The sequence below is a fragment of the Pteropus alecto genome, unplaced genomic scaffold (genome assembly GCF_000325575.1).
Source record: "Pteropus alecto unplaced genomic scaffold, ASM32557v1 scaffold25, whole genome shotgun sequence".
Classification (NCBI taxonomy): Eukaryota; Metazoa; Chordata; class Mammalia; order Chiroptera; family Pteropodidae; genus Pteropus; species Pteropus alecto.
Window position 1 is genome coordinate 12,757,665 of NW_006441955.1, and position 18,643 is coordinate 12,776,307.

At 32.7% G+C, this 18,643-nt stretch overlaps 1 protein-coding gene across 1 annotated transcript in view; it reads right to left on the bottom strand.

Moving 5' to 3' along the window:
- Positions 1–18,643, bottom strand: part of DOCK7 (dedicator of cytokinesis 7) — a 157,014-nt gene that overhangs the window by 1,512 nt on the left and 136,859 nt on the right. Inside the window, exons 41-49 of the mRNA XM_015595067.2 lie at positions 18,462–18,605; positions 15,850–15,981; positions 14,298–14,312; positions 8,072–8,197; positions 6,142–6,231; positions 5,790–6,026; positions 5,292–5,435; positions 4,023–4,129; positions 1,732–1,899 (exon numbers count right to left, since the gene is read on the bottom strand). Of these exons, the coding sequence (XP_015450553.1) occupies positions 1,732–1,899; positions 4,023–4,129; positions 5,292–5,435; positions 5,790–6,026; positions 6,142–6,231; positions 8,072–8,197; positions 14,298–14,312; positions 15,850–15,981; positions 18,462–18,605 (1,163 nt within the window). The remainder of the gene's footprint in view (positions 1–1,731; positions 1,900–4,022; positions 4,130–5,291; positions 5,436–5,789; positions 6,027–6,141; positions 6,232–8,071; positions 8,198–14,297; positions 14,313–15,849; positions 15,982–18,461; positions 18,606–18,643) is intronic.

An 18,643-nucleotide genomic window follows, 5' to 3' on the forward strand; every position in this document is an offset into this window, starting at 1 on the left:
GAGAATAATATTCTTCACTACCTCTTAATGTTTTTTCCTTTATCTTTAATTTCTTTTGCTTATCCTTCCTGTTATTTAGGTTAAGCTCTGAGGTTTACAGTCTCCAGGAGAGGAGAGGGCAGGTACAAAGAAGTCATGTTCAGCTTTGAATCTCAAAGCTTGTTTTTTTTTGGTTCCAGAGAAAGTAGCAGTATTAAAAGCTAGATACTTATTAATCAAGAAGAGTTTCTCTAAATTCCAAAAAAATGCCTGTAAATATTAAGAACTGAAGCGTGGAGGACTGATCATAGAGAAAGGCAAAACTCAGGATAATAGTCTAAGGGAAAGTTTTCCTCAGACAGGAATAGGAAAAGAGCTGGAGAGATTTGAAGGATGTGAGACTAGCATTAGAAAAACTGCCTATGTCAGGGACCCAGCACCCTCATTCCAGGCAGGACCTCTGATCAGAGAGTAAAAGACTGGTGGGAGGGACTTACAGGCAACAAGAAGGCAGAAATTTTAAAAAGACAAGGGGAAGGCAAAAGTGGAGGTGGCTAGTGTTGCTTCCCACTGAGAATTTTAAGAAGAAACCACCTAAGATGTCTCGTATCAGTACAGGATGGTGGAAGCAAAATATTTTGCCAGAGAAAGGATGCAAAACAGGCCCTCTGGTCTCCTGTTCCTGTATATTGTGGCATAGATTCAGATAATCTATATGCTCCCTGTAGGGGACATGACGTACAACAGGGATTTTGTCGACATTTTTTGAATGAGTATGATTTTTTTCAGAGGTCGAAGTACAAAAATATTAGATCACTGAAGGCCAAATATTAGATCCCAGAAGATCAAATAGCCAGTTTAACTTCCTTTTGTAATATATTATACCACACATCTATATTCTATTTTCATATGAGCAATTTCAAAGGCCTCCCAAATATTAATCAGGTAAGTACAATTTAATTGCTTTACTGTTATTAATTCAAAAAAAAGGGTGGTAAAATATTGGTGCCACAAATATTTACTAGTTGTATATACATTTGGATTTCCAAATGCGAATAAAGTAGTTTACTTTTAGCAGTCATCATGCCCTGTCCAGAATCCAGGTACTAAAAAGCAAAATATTAAGCACTGTCCTTGGAATTTTACATGCTATTTAATTTCCATGACAACCTCTTCGAGGTAAGAAATTTTACAGAGAGGAAACCGAAAAAATTAGATTAAATTACCTGCTCAAGTAGAACCAGGATCAGTTATAGAAAATTCCAAGTTATTTCCATTTCTAATTTTGTTTGTAACACTTAGAAAGTGGAAAAAAAATGCTGAAGCCTCTTGATATTCAATGGGGTCACCTGTTTTAATACAAATCTAGAACCTACTGTATACTATTGATTATCAGGGCTGAGGAAAATAACTACCTGGCTCCTAATATATTTTAGTGAATTCTCCTACAAAAATACCAGAATGTGCGACAAGATTTTAAAAGGAATAGTTTTAGGAGGCCAGACTCATGTGTGGTATCCTGGTTAGTATGAGTACTTAACAAAACTTTGTGATTCTTGAATTACAGAAAGATCTGACATTTATATTAAAGGCTGATTCTTATATAGATGATAAAAGGATTATATTGAACTTGTTAGGTTAAAGGAGACAATACCTGAAACCATGTAATAAAAGTTACACTAATGCACTGTTAAATAATTCAAGCAGATTTCCTTTTTTTGAAGATATCCAAAATAAAAGAAAAAAGCATACCTGTGGCAGGTGACAGGTAATACTGCCTTGTATAACTGAGGGATCTTTCTGTTTATCAGAGGCTGTAGGGCCTCTTTAAGGCGATGATAGTTTCTCTCCAGTTCCCTTTGATATTCTTTTTGATCTGGTCCAATTAAGCTCTTATTTTTTCTTAAGGCATCTTCACACCTAGAAAAAACAGTGTGTTATCAAACAATTTCTTCTGGTATAGTTTGAGAGCTTCGTAATACATATATAAATTTTCACCATGATGAAGAAATTCATTTTCTCAGTTGAGTGTTAAATATCCTCTCTTGTATTGTGTTTAAAGTAGAGAATAGATGATCAACTGAGAACCTTTAAAGTCTAACATTCACTTCCAGTTTTCAATTAGTTGAAAATTATATATTTTTAATGTTAAATCTGAAGCCATTTTTTTCACACATCATCACTAAACTAAAAGCACTTTAAACATATAACCATACTCATTTATGAGGCACTGATGACATCTGGCACAGTGGTTTGCCTATGTTCAAATAGATGTTTCTTACATGAATAGATCATGATAATCTTTTATCTAATTTATTCAGATGTTTAAGAAAAAATATCTGGACCCTGATAAATGAAAGGATGTTAAAAAAAACAATGAATATATATCACTACTTGCAGAATATAGCTAAAGTGGTGCTCAGGAAAATGTATAACCTTAAATGCTTATATTAGAAAAGGCGGCAAATACTGAGGAGCTAAGTGACTTAAAAAGAACAGAATAAATTTGAAGTATAAGGAAGGAAATAAAATTTAACCCATTTCCCATTTGCCCCAAGAATACTTGTCGACGGTGCTTGTGGCTGCAGCGTTCACTCTGAGATAACTTGCGGATTACAGTCCTAACCTTACCCCCAGTTATAGCATTCTGTGTTTTATAGTGGTATTTCCACTTATATAGTAATTCTCAATCACTGAAAATGTCAAATCCTAGAAAATGTAGCATTCCTACACATGATGTTAAATTAATGCCAGCAGCGAGCTGCACTTTTTTTCAAAACGAAAAGGGTTAAAAGTATGATAGCTCTATATCAATAAAAGCAAAAGTTGGTTCTTTGAAAAAACAAAAAATAGACTAAGTGCAGGCAAGATTAAATGAGAGAAGATCTAATATCCTCTACTAAAAATTTAAAATGGGACAGAAAGTCAAATACAGCAGAAGTTTATGAAAGTTCGGAGACTATTATATTCAATTTAATGCAAATAAATTTGAAATTACACTTTTCTAGATTAATATGATTTACCAAAACAGACTTAAAACATGAATAATCCTAAAAGATCAAATACATTGAATCAGTCAAATCATAAATCTATCCACGAAGAAAACACTAACATGTAAATTCTACCAAATATTGTAAGGACAGATAATCCCAATGCAACACAGTTATTCTACAGTACAAAAACAAATGAACAAGCAAAAAACAACCCCCCGCCCCCAAAAAACCCCAACTATTCCAGAGTATAGGTGAATAAAAGAACTATTCTCAAGAAAAGTTTGACTCATTTTTCAAGGATAAGATACCAAAATCTAATGGGGACTATAAGAATAAATTGTTTTGCAACTATTTTCATAGGTGAGATTGAATTACAATTTATTCTAATATTCTGATAGTTGCAAAACTCCCAAATAAAATAATAGGAAATGGTTTTACCAAATATTACACAAACACACACCTCATTTGATAAAATTTTTAAATTTGTCATGATAAAAGCCGTTAGCATAATTACAAATAGGTGGGAACTTCTTTAACCTAATTAAAAATATCTATAAAATCCTGAAGAAACATTACACTCAATGATGAAAACATTTCGTTTTAGCTCAGGAACAAGAAAATGATGTCTTCGATCACTATTCCCATTCAATATAGTACCAGAGGTCCTAAATATCACTGTAAAAAAGATTCTATAGATTAACTATTAGAATTAACAAGTGGGTTTGACGTTATTGTCATGTAAAATATATAAAACTCAAGTGCATTTCTATATACCAGTAAACAAAATATAATTCAAAAAGATACCATTAACAAAAACATAAAAGTATTTAATACCAAGGTATAAATCAAAAGATATACAAGGCCTCTACAGAAAATTAATATTAAGAAAAGATTTAAAAGATCTAAGTAAATGGAGAAATACATGGACAATTTTTCATTGTGAACCACTTTCCTATATTTTCTCTTTTCAATAGTCCCTTAAGACTCATATTATACCATGGCACTGGATATTCTCAATTTGAAGATCTTTATGTAGGAAGCCTTGAATACCTTTTAGTAAAATCTTTGAAGCAGAGTCGCAATTTATTATGATGTCTGAAGAGTTTTGGGTCACTGGGTATTTCAGATAGGAAAACCTGGGCAACTTCCAAAGGCCCCTGTAAAATAAGAAAATAAGAAGTGTGTTTTGTCTTCGCTGAAATCACAGAGATAGAATTTACGCAAATGATCTTTCTGAGATGCTGCATTTAAGCTTAATGCATATGTCTACATCTACAGAATCAGAGACAGATTCTGGCAATATGTTTTTAGCTTTTCCTAATGTCAAATCTATATTCTTGCCTACTGCAATTAAATTAACTTATTAGTTCATTTTCAAATAAGATTGATTATTATATTCATTAATGGATTTTACCTTGTAGTTTTTACATTCTTTAATTTAGTCTGAATATAAAAGTTGTTGGGCTACTGGCAATCAACTATCAATCCATTGATTATTAGACTTCATTTCCTGAAACATTTCCTCAGTATTCCAACTGTGTTCCTAACACTATAAATTAAAGATGATTATCTTTTATAAGTTACATTATTTGGAAGTAAAACCTCCAAATCATGTAAGTTTTTAGGGGGTAAAAGTCTTTAAAGTGTTTACATCAGTTTAGGTAGGGCATTTTTTGGTTCGTTCCTTTAACCTAAAAAATAGGGTTAAGATGTATTACGTGAAAACTTGAATTGGAAGCCCATCTGGATTCTCCCTTACCTTAGAATACTCCCTAATTATCAGCAAGGAGAAAATGGGGATGGCTTCTAATCTGCATGTGATAAATTAACAGTAATATCTTGAATATATATATTATTAAAATTTTCAAAATGATTCCACATTACTTATTTTTTCCTCACAACTCACTGTGGAGATCTGGAGAGGATAACATCGGGGATTTTCTAAGAGAGCAGGTGTTCACATGCACGTATATAGCTCTGAAAATGAACCTTCTTCTTTAGAGCACATTCTTTCAGTATGAGCTTTTAAAGGAAAGGCTATTTTAAGTGAATCAATTCCTTCTTAATACAATGTTTAAGCATAGATAAGTAGAAAAACATAAGGCAGTAGAGAAGACATATGAAAACCTTAACAACTGAGATTACACTAAAATTTTTTGTTTTTCCGTTTGCCTTCATTTATATTTTCAGTGTCTTTTACAACCAGTTTTAACATATATCTTTTTCACTTGATTTGGTACTTATTTGTGGTCTTTGTAAAATATAAAATCATACCAAATTCCATTTACAATTTAAACAGTACCAGCAAAAAGCACTAACTTGATTCACTGTTGTGCCTACAGATCCCTGGAGTACCATCTGAAGCATTTTGGGATCTGCGGGATCCTGATGTGTTGCAAATGCCAACTCCTGTGTCTTTTTCTGCATGTCTTCAATAGCAACTTCAATTGGTGTTAAGATGATCTGGGTGAAATAACATCTATTAGATCAGTGTACATATAAAAACTATTTAATGAGCTTTATATATAAGCAATTAAATCATGAAAAGAAGAGGAGACCAATTGTAAACTGTTATCTAACAATAATAAAACTCCAAACTTTGGATGCCCAAAAAAAAAAAAAAAAAATCGATCCTTTAAAGCAATAGCTGAGGGTGAGCTAGTGACTTAAAAGAAATCTAAAGTTAATGTCTCAAAAATGGGTAAATTTCTAGTATGTTCCCATGTGCGGGCGGTACATAATGCTGTGTTCACATTATTCTCACATGGCTCCAACGTACTTGTTTCACCAATTCTGTTACCCCATTTGTGAACTTACCTCCTCTTTGTGAGTGACATTGACCCTTGTTTTAATATAAGGAAAAGCATGAGAAGTAGTCAGAATGGTCTTCCGTTTGAACTGTTCATGAAGCTCACCGTGGGCACGCCCATCTAAAGTGAAGGGTGTACAGTACATGAAACGGCGAAGATTATAATTTTTGTCAAAATATGTGATTCTGTCCTTCATCTCATATGTGTCAAAGTATGGCTCCACATAGGTAATCTGAATATATGCCTGAGAAAAGAAAAAGGTCCTTCATTTTCTCACTGTTAAATCACCATTCAGTCTTTCTCCAACAAAATCAGTCTCAAAGACTGATTTTGAGTCATTACAGTCTACTCCAGTTTACCTTGTTCGGATCTAATTTACACTTGTCTACAGGATTAGAATCCTTGATAACTTCAACAACATCCTCTCCAAATCTTTCTCCATAAAAGCCCTACAATAAAGAAAAAGAAATCTTTTACATGAAGTTAACAGTATTAGAATAGAGAAGGCCTCTGAAAGATACTCCTGAGCAAAATTAGGCCATTTAGTAAGTTCTTGTACAACTATGTCAATAATTACAAAATAATAATTACTTAGGTTCACAAAAATTATATTTAGCCTACAAATTAGCATGGTCTCAGACCATATTTATTCAACTTTATCCCTATCTAGTCATTTAAATAACATAAAATAGAAAAAAACGATTTTCTTCAATAAAAAGACAGGATTTCACAAGAGGGCCTCAAGAAAAACAAAGAGAACAGAAAGCAGAGGGACAAAGGAAACAGTATTTTAGATGCAGAGGATCTTTTATTGAGTTCGATGTGGCCTGATTTCTTGCAGACATGAGTCAATGAACGAACGAGTATTCATTTTTGTGAATGATTTAATGTAATGTTCCAGAATTTTCAAATAAAAGCACTGACTTGTTGAAGTATTATATAGGTTTAGATTTTGAAAAAGTAACCCTGGGTCAAGAATGTAGTGACTTTTTCCATGTGACACCACGTAGCAAACATGGGCAATGAATAGAGCTATTTCGAAGGAAAAATTTCATCTGAATCATCAAAGATGAAACCCTACTTTTCCTCAAAAGATAATTTTTATGATTAAGTTTGGGAAATCCTGTCTCAATATTTCCCAAGACTTACCTAGCCTCTTGAAAAACTTAAGCCAATTTATGGAAGTTGAGCCCCCAAAAGTCACAGATCAGAATATGAAAGTGGAGAATTTTTAAAAAAAGCCTAGAGCAATGCTTCTCAAACTCTTATATGAATACAAATCACCTGGAGATTTGTTTAAAGTAGATTTTGATTCAGAAGGTCTAAATAGGGCCTGAGATTCTGTAATTTTTTTTTAATTTTTTTAAATTTTTTTAATGCCTACAGCACCTGGTCTTCCTAGGTGTTCTCCCATCAAGTACTAACCAGGCCCAATCCTGCTTAGCTTCTAGATCAGACATCAGGCTTGTTCAGGGTGGTATGGCTGTAGATCATGGACTGTGACTCCGCTGAGGCGCAAACCCAGGACCTTCTGCGTGTAAAGCAGATGTGCTAACCACTACACTGTGGAACCATATCCCTGATATTCTATATTTCAAGCAATCTCTCAGGTGATGCCAATGCTTCTGGTCCCTGAACCACACTTTGAGTGATAAGAATAGAGAAAGGTTGTTAAGAATAACTATAGCAAAAAAAAAAAAAATTGCTTAGCCTTATAAATATGAAAAATAATCATTTATGGTAGAAATTAAGACTATCCAGAAGCACTAGAGCAAAAATTTATAATCAGTATCCCTGCACCAAAAAAAAATATTTGTATGTGGAACAGTTAACTAGGTTAAGGGATTCTATGGTATGATTTCAAGCTTTTAAATTCTAAGGATATCTCACTGGGAATCAGTTAAACCAAAGCGATAAAGCTCTGAGTCAGAAATTTCTTGGGGTTCTAGTTCCATCATTAGTTGCTACTCAATTCTTTATGCCTTTTCCTACAAAATGTGTACAATACTATAATTTCTCCATAAATCACGGTAATTCTGAAGGGCATAGGGTTTCTAAAATATGTGAAAATAGAACCTCAAAAGAAAAAAAGCTAATATTATTTTACTATTGCCATAAAAGATTTGAAAGAGATTATTCAGTATTGTTTTACTTATCAAAAATCCTTCCACTCTAAATGAATAGTTTATTTGTTAGGATTTGGCTTATTAAGTGATTAGATCTGGATCTGAAAGTCTATTCATCACCACAAATGAAAGACGACATTTTATGATTCACCACAGCATTCACCTCCAATCTGTGAGATATCTCTGCAAGTTTAGTTATTGCAGGCTCCTTGTAAACAAATTCCTGTTCATCCAAATCCCCGAACTTGGTTCCATAAAAACCAACACGAAAATAGGTGCCAAACATCCGCTTACCATCCTAGATTTAGGAAAATAAAGAAACTTTAATATAAAGTCTTTTCATTTTTCACATTATATATAGATAACCTTAGAATGTAATTCCCGAAACCATAAAAATTTTCAAAATTACAATATTTTATTATTTCTCAATGAAGGTAGACACAAAGTAAATAATCTTTTTTTTATTATTTCTAACAAATAACATGTCATTGGACTTTTACCAAGTGACTAAATCACATATGGTATACATTTTTCAAGGTTTGTACCAAGTAACTACTTCACATTAGTCCATACATTTGAAGTAAATTCACTTGTTTTCCTTATTGCAAGAAAAGATGCTTGGTATAACATGAATTGTGTCTTAATTATCCTGAAATTAGAGCGTACTAAATAAAGTTAAATTTAAAAACACTAACATTTTTAATTAGCATTATTAGCCTTTATATAATCTCTTTACAGATATTAAATGAGATCATACAAATTAGGAGCCAAGTAGAGCACCTGGCAGAGAGAAGACGATCAGATAGTTAAGGCTATCAATATTGAGAAGCACTAAACCAAAAGTTTACAATCAGTATCCTTGTGCCAATAAAATATTGATATGTGGAAGAGTAACTAAATATGGAACAGAAAGGGGAAAAATATAAGAATAAAAGATAAAAAGAAGAAACACTTGAGATGAGTTGATTATTCTATAGTCCCAAACCACCTACTGCATACATTAACCACACATTCATTTCAAGTATGAAGTATATTAAGGTCACTCATACACAGTGCATTTGAAAACGAATTCCTTTAATAAAGATAAAAGTTAAAAACTTTCTATGCAATTCTTTCACTTTAGATATAAAAATATTTCAGAAGGATTTTGTGGTGGCTCCTACATACACAGACATGTGTTAAGTATTTAAATATCACTGAATTCTCTTTAAGCTTAATTTGTCTTCTATTTATTTTTCCTATATTGAGTTCTAATTGAAAAGGCAAAAGGGCATGTAAAATAAGTCACAAATTTCACAGACAATTAAGCAAAATGGGAAATGCTGATTCTTAATTTACTGGTTTTATAATACAAACAACAAAACACAGTGACTAAAAACATCCCCATATTTTTATCCAGAAGAAGTAAAATTTCTTTTTAAAAAATGTCTCTGGCGCTAAAGAAACTTAAGATTTCTAATTAAAATGTTTTCACAAGTTAAATTTGAAAATTTAACAGACATAAAAATTAACTGATCTCTATAACAAAGGAAATCTTTCAAGAGAGAGTAAATGAATTCAATCAAAATTATAATTAAAACCATTGATATGACAATGGAACAATATAATAATAGCAAATTTTGACATAATTAAGGAATTAAAGCACTTTGTAGAAAATAAAGATATTTGAAAAAAATTAGTAATTTGTGATTAGTTTTCCAAAATATCACATACATACATACATACATATGTGTTCCTCTTTTTAAGAACACAGATATTAAAATATTGTTATTCTGGCTGTACTCCTCTCAGAGGTTTCCAATTTAAAACACTATTCCAAACCTTCAATATTGTGGCCTTTTAAATATTTGAAGACAGCTATTAAGATGTTTCCTTTAGCTAAACTTTCCAGTTCTCAATCATCTTCATTATGACAGTAATTACTATTCAGTTTGCATTTTATTAGTTTTTCAATGCCATCTTAAATGTGGTATTTCAAATAGACATCATACTGCTGATATGATCTGATCAGTGAAGGGATCAGTGGCCTCACTGCTTCCCTGGATCTGGACTTGGATTTTATTAACACAGCTTAAAACTGAACTACTAAGCAGCTATTTAAAACTCTTTATTTACTTTCTCACACTAACATTCAGTTCAAGAAAAAAAACTGAGTGCTTACAATGTGTTAGGCACTCTTCATCAGTAATAGAAAAATAAAAATAAGATTTGGTTCAAGAGTAAAAAAGGTATTCAAATAATTGCAATACAAAGGGTCATGTGCTATAATTAAAAAGTGGTATCAAGAAATATTAACCCTGTTGGAACCAGGTCACAAAAGAGGTGGCATACAGACTCAACGAATGAACAGTGGACGTGAGAGGAAAGGAAAGGACATTGCAGTACAAAAAGAGAAAGGGAAACGAAAGGAGGATGCAAAGTTATGAAACAGAATGTATGTAAGGAAAACTACTTATTTACCCAATCACATATTTGAGTGCTTACTATGTGTCAGCAAACTGTTCTAGACATGTGAGAAATCAGTGAACAAAAGAGACAGAGGAAGTGGTCAGGATAGGTCTCATCAAGGTGACATCTGAGCAAAGATGTAAAGGAGATGTGAGAGTTATTCATGTGGATCTTTGGAGAAAGTGCATTCCAGGCAGAGAGAAGAGACGGTGCACGGGTCTCAGGGCAGGAGCCTCTCCAGTGTTTGGATAATAGGAAGGTGGCCAGTGTGGCTAAAGAGAGTAAGCGGGAAAATGGAGGCGATAAGATCAAAGAGAACTATATGGAGTTACTAGAATTGAAAATGAATGTGTGTGTACGAAGGTGGAGGAAGGAGCAGCAGAGGAAAGTTAAGAGTCTGAGTAAATTTATTTTCAACTGGAGTCCTCTAGTGTCAAATCACTGACCCTCTCAGGTTCATGAAAGCATAATTACATAGCTTCATCTTCAGGAAAAAACATCATCTTTATTTCTTCCTCAGAGTTTTGTACCACATATTTGTTTTTCCTTGGCATATTTTTTTTAAAACCCATTTCCTATCATCTAGCCTATGTTTTCTAACATCGCTTTCTCTTACTGTTAGGAACTCTTTTCGAACTTCCCGTTACTCCCATACTTCAACTTGTTCTTCCTTAGCGGTTCTACTTATTAAGTCCACAATCTTATGGATAATGAAACCATGTCCTAGACAAGGAAATCCACCTACTCATCTATCCATATGTCTAATGGTTGAAATCTCTTATGACAAGTATACTTAAATCTGTTCCAGTTCTTTTTATCTGTATTTCATAAGAAACATTCTGTTAGGCTAGTTGTATATTTCCACAATGACACCACTTTTATAACTTCTTTTATCCTCACCCAATTATTTTCCACTATGCTTCCTTCAAGTTAACTGATCTGCATATAGGCATAGCAGTATTTCACATACTGGTAATTCTCTTCCTTTCTATTAGATCTATTCCTCTTAAAGAACACGTATGATTTTATTAGTTTATTTAATCATAGATCTCAATATGGGGACGTAACACTTCTTAGATATTATTAACCAAATTGTACTAAGATTTTAGATAACAGTAATAATAACAATAATAATCTCCATCATTTTTTGAATACTTAATATGTGCCAGACACTAGCTATCCACTTTACATGCATTATATCAATCTCATCACAACTCTGAGCTAGGTACCATTATTTTCCCCCTATACTGCATATATGAAGAAAAGTAACTTGCCCAAGGTCACAGTGTGTGAACCATACTGTGGTGTATGGGAGTTAAAGCCCAATATATTTGACACCTTAGTCCAAGTTCTTAATCAAGCTATGTAATCTCCATACTCTATATACTGGTATACAAACTCTAGGACATAAGTATATATACCATCTTCCACTTCTCTGATGTTTTCCTTGAGAATTTTTGAGACATTCCTTGAGTTAATTGCTTGGTACTTCCTTCTCTGTTTTGTCTTCCTCTATATTATAACACTGTCCTTTACTGTGGATACAAATTGTCTACTTCTGAATACAAATGGATCACTATTTGGTAAATTGATAAATGTATCTTTTTAAAATGAAAATATACACACACAAAGTGAGATGATTATACAAATTTCCATACAGATATTCAACATTTCTCTTTTTTTCTAAAGATATTTTAAAATGCAATCACAAGAAATGATTAAAGCATACTTTATCTCCTATTATTTAATAAAATGGACTCGGGAAAATAAAGGTGAACACTAAACAGCCATTAAGGTACTGAATCAGGCACAAGAGAGCCACTAAGATTCATGAAGGGCTCATGATTTGTTACTTCGCATAGTTAATACTTTACCAAATTGCTAAGTATCAATTTTTAGAGTTATCTTTTACATACATACACAAACGCACACATGCATCCCCAAAAAGCTTTGCAACTCAAATAATTTGTGCCAAATCAAGGAGCATAATGAAAAATATAACTATGGCTAATATATAAGCACAGAAGGCATTTCCTGTAAGTCAAAGAGTGATGATTTATCAATTCAAAGAGTCTTTCTACAATGTTTAAATTATCATTCCTGAATTTCAACCCAGTGAGAGTTAAACTTTGAGAATATAAGGAAATTAGCTAGGAAACATAGTTCTTAGAAAAAATGAAATTACTGAAGTTTTCTGAGTCAAAAAGAAAAATATTCACAAGATAGGAACTTACCACAATAGACAATAGTAAAAGTAGGGAGTAGGGTCAGCAACCAGGGGCAAGAGAGAAGAGAAAACAGAAAGCATTTTAATTAGGGAAATTTCAAAACAAATAAGCAGCAAATGGTAGCAAACACATTTTTAAAATGCAAGCATCCACTTAAGTTTTACAAGGAAAAGGCAAAAAATAAGCGTGCAACAATTTTAGAAGCTACAAAGCTAAAGGCCCAGTGAAAAGTAGTGACAAGAATATAAACAAGAAAATAAAGCCTGTGCGACTTTTACCATGCAATAAACATGATGACAGAATGATATTAATGTCATAACCAGTGAAAATTATACCTTTCAGGGGTCGATTTAGCATCAAGCAGACTAGTAATAAACTGCTCAGAGGTTTCAATACATCTTCTTTTATGCCTACTTTTCAGCTAATTCCATTTCATGTTAGGAAATTCATAAGGAACTTTATCACTCACAGATAACCATGGCAAGTCTCTTTATATATGTCTTAATTGAGCCACAGATGAGGGATTCTATACTAAATATTAATAAGGTCATACACATGTAATCTGGAGAATTAAGGTACATGTAAAAGCACAAAAGCAAAAGGAGGGAACCAATTCAAAAATGAAAGAAAATGGAATAGTAACATTTATTCTTAAGATTTTCTATTTGGGTCACAAAACCAAACAGAGAAAGTCTAAACCGCTTAGTCAACATAAACCTGATTACCAAGTGAAAGGCAAAGCAGACAATTTAAAAAATACACCTAGCTTTAAATAAATCTGATTTATTAATACCTTGCTTTACCTCATCAAAATAAATTAGGGTACATTTTATATGATTCCTTCCTTTAAAGTGAAATTTAAAACAATGGCAATCAATTTCTTCCTGGAATTTTTCAGGTAAGATTTGATTTTTATATAACTTTTCGTGAGCCCAACAACTTAGAACATAAAAGGAAGCACTCGTAGTCTTCATTAAATATCAATTATCAAACACTATCAGAATGAGGTCAAATTAAATTCACGGTTCTCTCAACCTCTTTATCCATACCCAGAACAAAATTTAAACAACAAAAGTAAATTTCTTTCCTCAGTAGTGCTTATACTCAAAGTGAAGGGACTCAAGATCAAATTAACACATTCTTTCATCAATTCTAAGATGCATATTTTTTTGCTCACATTTTAATATCTTTGCAGTTGGCATCTTTCAACTGATAGGATGTTGTAGCTTAATACACAGGTTTCTTTTTTCTTTCTTAAAGGCATGTAAAATAATGGGATGTCTTACAGTTGATGGCATCTTAGATCAGATGAAATACAGTATTTTCTATTTATACCTCTGAGCAATAACACATAAATCGACCTCTGTAAAATGAGGTGAAACAATATGGTTAAAAAGAAATCTGTGTGTAAAAGTCGATGAAAGAAAATGCTCCAAAGGATAAAAACAAACTAAAGTGATGACAAAGTGGATCATTTACCAAAGAATCTCATTAGTGTAATATGTGGATTTCCATGCACTGCCTATAACCTCTTAATAATAAAATTTTTAAAATAGCTTACAGTACTTTAACAAATTTCTTTGGTTAATGAATTCAGTTGACAGCAGATAGCAACAGAATGCCCACAGCTAGCACATGTGGGCAAAGCATTGGCATAAGAAATCTGATCAAATCAATCTATTAGTGCCTTTAACTAACTAAAACATTACCTACCTCCCAGCCAGTACTCTGTATAATAAAAAGTAAAAAAGGGCAAGTCATAAAAAAAACTGTTTAAAAAAAACAAAAAAAGGCCAAAGGAAGTTCAGTAGTGTAAAGGTACCATATACCATAAATCCTTCTCCATGAATAGAAGACACTAAGATATTTTAAAATACCATATTTTTTCACTTAAGATTGCAGATAATTTTATAAACGGCTTGTTCAAAACCTAGTAGCTAAGATTTCACCTTTTAAAACTTTAAAAGTGAAAGTACAAATCTTAGAGAAAGAAAGGCAACTGCTTTTTTTTCCCATTTGTGTGTCTAAATTAGATTTCTAAATAAACTGAGCTACCCAGGGTAAATTGGGATAGAAATTGCCACTTTGCTCAATTGTCTTTATATAAATGGATAAAAGTTTCTTGGAATCTACTAGCTCTAGAAGGTCCAGACCTGACATGTATAATTTGCAATTTACAGCTCTAGAAGCTGGGATGAGGTTCCTTTGACAGTGTATGTATGTATAACTGATTGTAAGAAAGACCCACTTGTTATGATCATGAATCCTAGTAAATCTTTGCAACTTCAATATTTTAGTAGCTGACAATAACATTCTGGCTTAACAGTATAGCAGCCCTATTTTAAGACTGATAAAGAGTTTTCAGATTATGTCAATTCATCTAGAACAGCTTAGTCCATGGCAAGAATGAGGAGGTCAAGCCCATGGACAATGAAATAGGACTAGTACTGAACACAAAACTAGATTTTTAATACTCCACTTCCTTTTTAGATGATGGCAGTAGCAGATAATAGCGCAGGTAGTACAGGAAAGGGAACAGAAAAGTGGAGAAGGAAAAGGCTCAACAGGATATTTCACAGAATTTCAATGGAGCCAAGAATTTAGTTTCAAGGACATCAGTTGGTAGTAGTTTACTTCATTTTAAAACTAAGTTTATTTTGATTTTAATTTTGGTGATAATATGTGGACCCCATGAACTATAAACCAGTACTGAAGTCATACTATATTATAATCAAATAAACATAACAATTTTATTCATTATTTTCATATTCAAAATATGTCAAAGGATTAGTGAATAGTAACATCTAGGAAAAACAATTAAGTCTAGTTGAAATCACTAAAAATATTAGGAGTTTATTAAACTTTCATATCGTTTAATTAAAAATTAATTTGAATAGAAAACTTTTTGGCAGCAAAGGAATAGAAATCAATTTAAAAATTGGATTTATAATTATAACTCATACTGTATAACAGAAAATAACTCACAATTTAAAAAATTTTGGCAGTTAGTAATAATTCAAAAAAAGTGAAGGAATAAAGAAAAGCTATGTAGGAAGTTTATGATAATCATAATCTACTTTAGGTAAATGCATTTTTTATTAATGAGCCTAGCTTTGGCCCTGAACCATCATTTTGACACTGCTCATTTGTAACCTGATTAAAATGGTCATTTCATGGGATCTAGTTTGACATAGGTACAAAGCAACACTAATGCTTTTAGACAATTTTCTCTGTTTATACTGAAGTTAGAAATTGTGATCGTTACCTGATGAACAATTTTGCTGAATGCTTCTTGAAGTTTACCATGAATCGTGGATAGTTTCTTTGCATCCCGATTAGCTTCATGAATAGGAATAAGTACTTTGTAAACCTCATTAACTGCTTCATACATACCAGCCTATAAGAATAATGTTATAAGATATTGCTTTCTTTAACATAAATAAGAAAGTAAATATTTACAATTTATGAATTCACAATATTTCTACTAAGACAACACCACTGAAGCTTTTACAACAGGACATAAAAACAAATGATACTCATTTTTAATTATAATAAAGCTTAATAAAGGAATTTTGCACAATGCATTGTTTCCTCTAGATGGATGCATATACATGTATGTATGTATGTGCATTTAACATATACACTGTTATGTTAACATTCATAATGCATACTTTTATTCTATATAATTTGAATTGGACATTCTGCTTCTGTTTACCCAGTAAATTACTTCATTAAGGTAAATGTGTGCATGTACTTATATATGCATATAAACTTCAGCAGAAACTAATTCCTAGCAGAGGAATAAGAGAAGTCCAATTATTACACTGGTCGCAGACACACAAGATATCAGACAACCTGTGGCTGCCTAGAAAACTAAAATTACTTACTTTTTCAAAACATTAAACTGGCACAGAAAATCTTATCGGAAATCTTCTGTGGAAAATCACTCATCTTTAACAAAACATGATAAGGCTCTGAGCCACCAGATTTTATTCCACTAGATGCTAGTGGGCCAGGGGTTGGCCAAGGGTTGCTCTGGTTATACTCAGCATAAAAGACGAAATGTGTTTATATTGCTATTCCATTCTCTCACCCTTATTAATCATAGTTTGGTGGTTGTAGTGAGGGAAGAGAGAGATATTTTCCAGCAACCACTGAGTTCCCACTGCCTCACAAATCAGCAAACATATTTTCTCAAGGAAATATACATATAGTTCTTATATTTTCTAGTCAGTTCACAGGAGCTTATTTAAGCAATCAGGTAGCTGTAATAGTGAGATATATTTAGTGTAACTAAAATGCTCCAGTAATTATTTTAATTAAGATTAAGCAGATTAATTGAAAAAGGATGAAATTCATAATTACATGCTATTGCAAAAGAAATTCTGTAATATAGGCCACCATACCACAATATAAATTCACCACTGTGAATTATTAAAATTACAAACACACACTCATAGAAACACACAGAACGTATATTTATTAAAATATTCCATTAACAGCAAAAGAAACTTTTCCCCTGCTACTTCAGATCACTTAAATTGAAACTCGACTTGCAGAGATCCAGGGAAAGAAATCAAGACATTTGAGGTCCTCAAAGACAAGAAATTTTTATATGATCCAACACCTAACATTCTTAGTCTCAGAATCATTATATTTAAATGAGTTGGTTTTAAGTGCCAATAATGATGAAGAGGATAATAATGCCAAACATACTAGTACTTACCTGGAACCAGATACTATGATAAACACTTTACATACATTATCAACTCATTTAATTCTGACAACATTCCTATGAAGTAGGTACTATTATTAGATGTATTTAATGGATAAGAAAAGTGGGACACTGATAGGTTGAATAATTTGCACCTGAAGTGATTTAACGACTAAGGTAGCAGAGCCAGGATTTGAATTCTGGCTGTATGACTTCTAAATCTATGTCCTTAACCAAAAGATTGCAGGGTAGGGTTAAGGCCAAGAAAAGAAATAACCAATTCCTAAAAGTAGTTCAGTAGGGAATGAGGGCAGCATTACATATTACCTCAAGCTTCCCTCTTATGCTGACATGAACCTCACTGTCTTCTAAACCTTGACGCTGGGACACTGAACACTCAGCAGAAATGTCACAGAAAGTAGGTGACCCTATCACCATGGTTCAAGAAAGTAAGCAGGGATTCGGCTGGCTATCTTTCCCTTCTCCAATAAACATCCCATCTCAGATCCAAGTGACTGCTTCAATTCTTCACACATTGATGGAGAGGGACAAGGACTGGGTTTAGCATAGCAGGGCAGGTCAGACAAGGAATCCAGGTTGTGGTTCATGAAGCTCCTGATAAGTAAGCTCCTGGCCCCTAACACCTACCTAATAGGGCTCACCATGTAACCAATGGGATGAGTTGCCATAACGTTCCTGAGAACCAGGGCAATGGCCAACACACTCAAAAGAAGATTCTTCCTTTCATTCAACAGACAAGTTCTCTATCTAGAGCCGCATCAGTCTTCCCAAACAGGAACTTAAATCATCCAGATGCTTTTTATTTTGTATTGTTGTTTTTTTTTTTTTAATAAAATTTTAACATTTTAGAACTGTTTGGTGGTAAAAGTTGTGTAAACCAATAAAAAATCTGTTGTAGATTAAGAGTTGGTTCATAAAAAAGCAAGTGAAAAACACTAGGGGAAGTGATAGATTATTAAGACAAAAAGGAGTAAGCAATGATGAATCTAGAAAGAAAATTTGTTCCTATATAGTTCTTAAGGTACTTAGAGAAAACAATCATAAAGAAAAAAGCAGGTTCATAGACAGAGAAAATAATATACATATCACTAATAATTCAGAAGTATGTAACTGTGGAAAGAGAATGAACAAGAGTCATCTACCATAGAGAAAGAAGCAGCTGCTTGTTCCAGTAATCCCACAAGTCCTGACTCAGTAAAGTACTTTCCAGAGCAGATACCTTCTTCATCTGGAGATACCACGTCGTCTGAGACTGCAGACTCTTCTAAAACATTAGATGAAATATTCTAGGGGGAAAGATTGAAAAGGTTTATAAAATGGAATT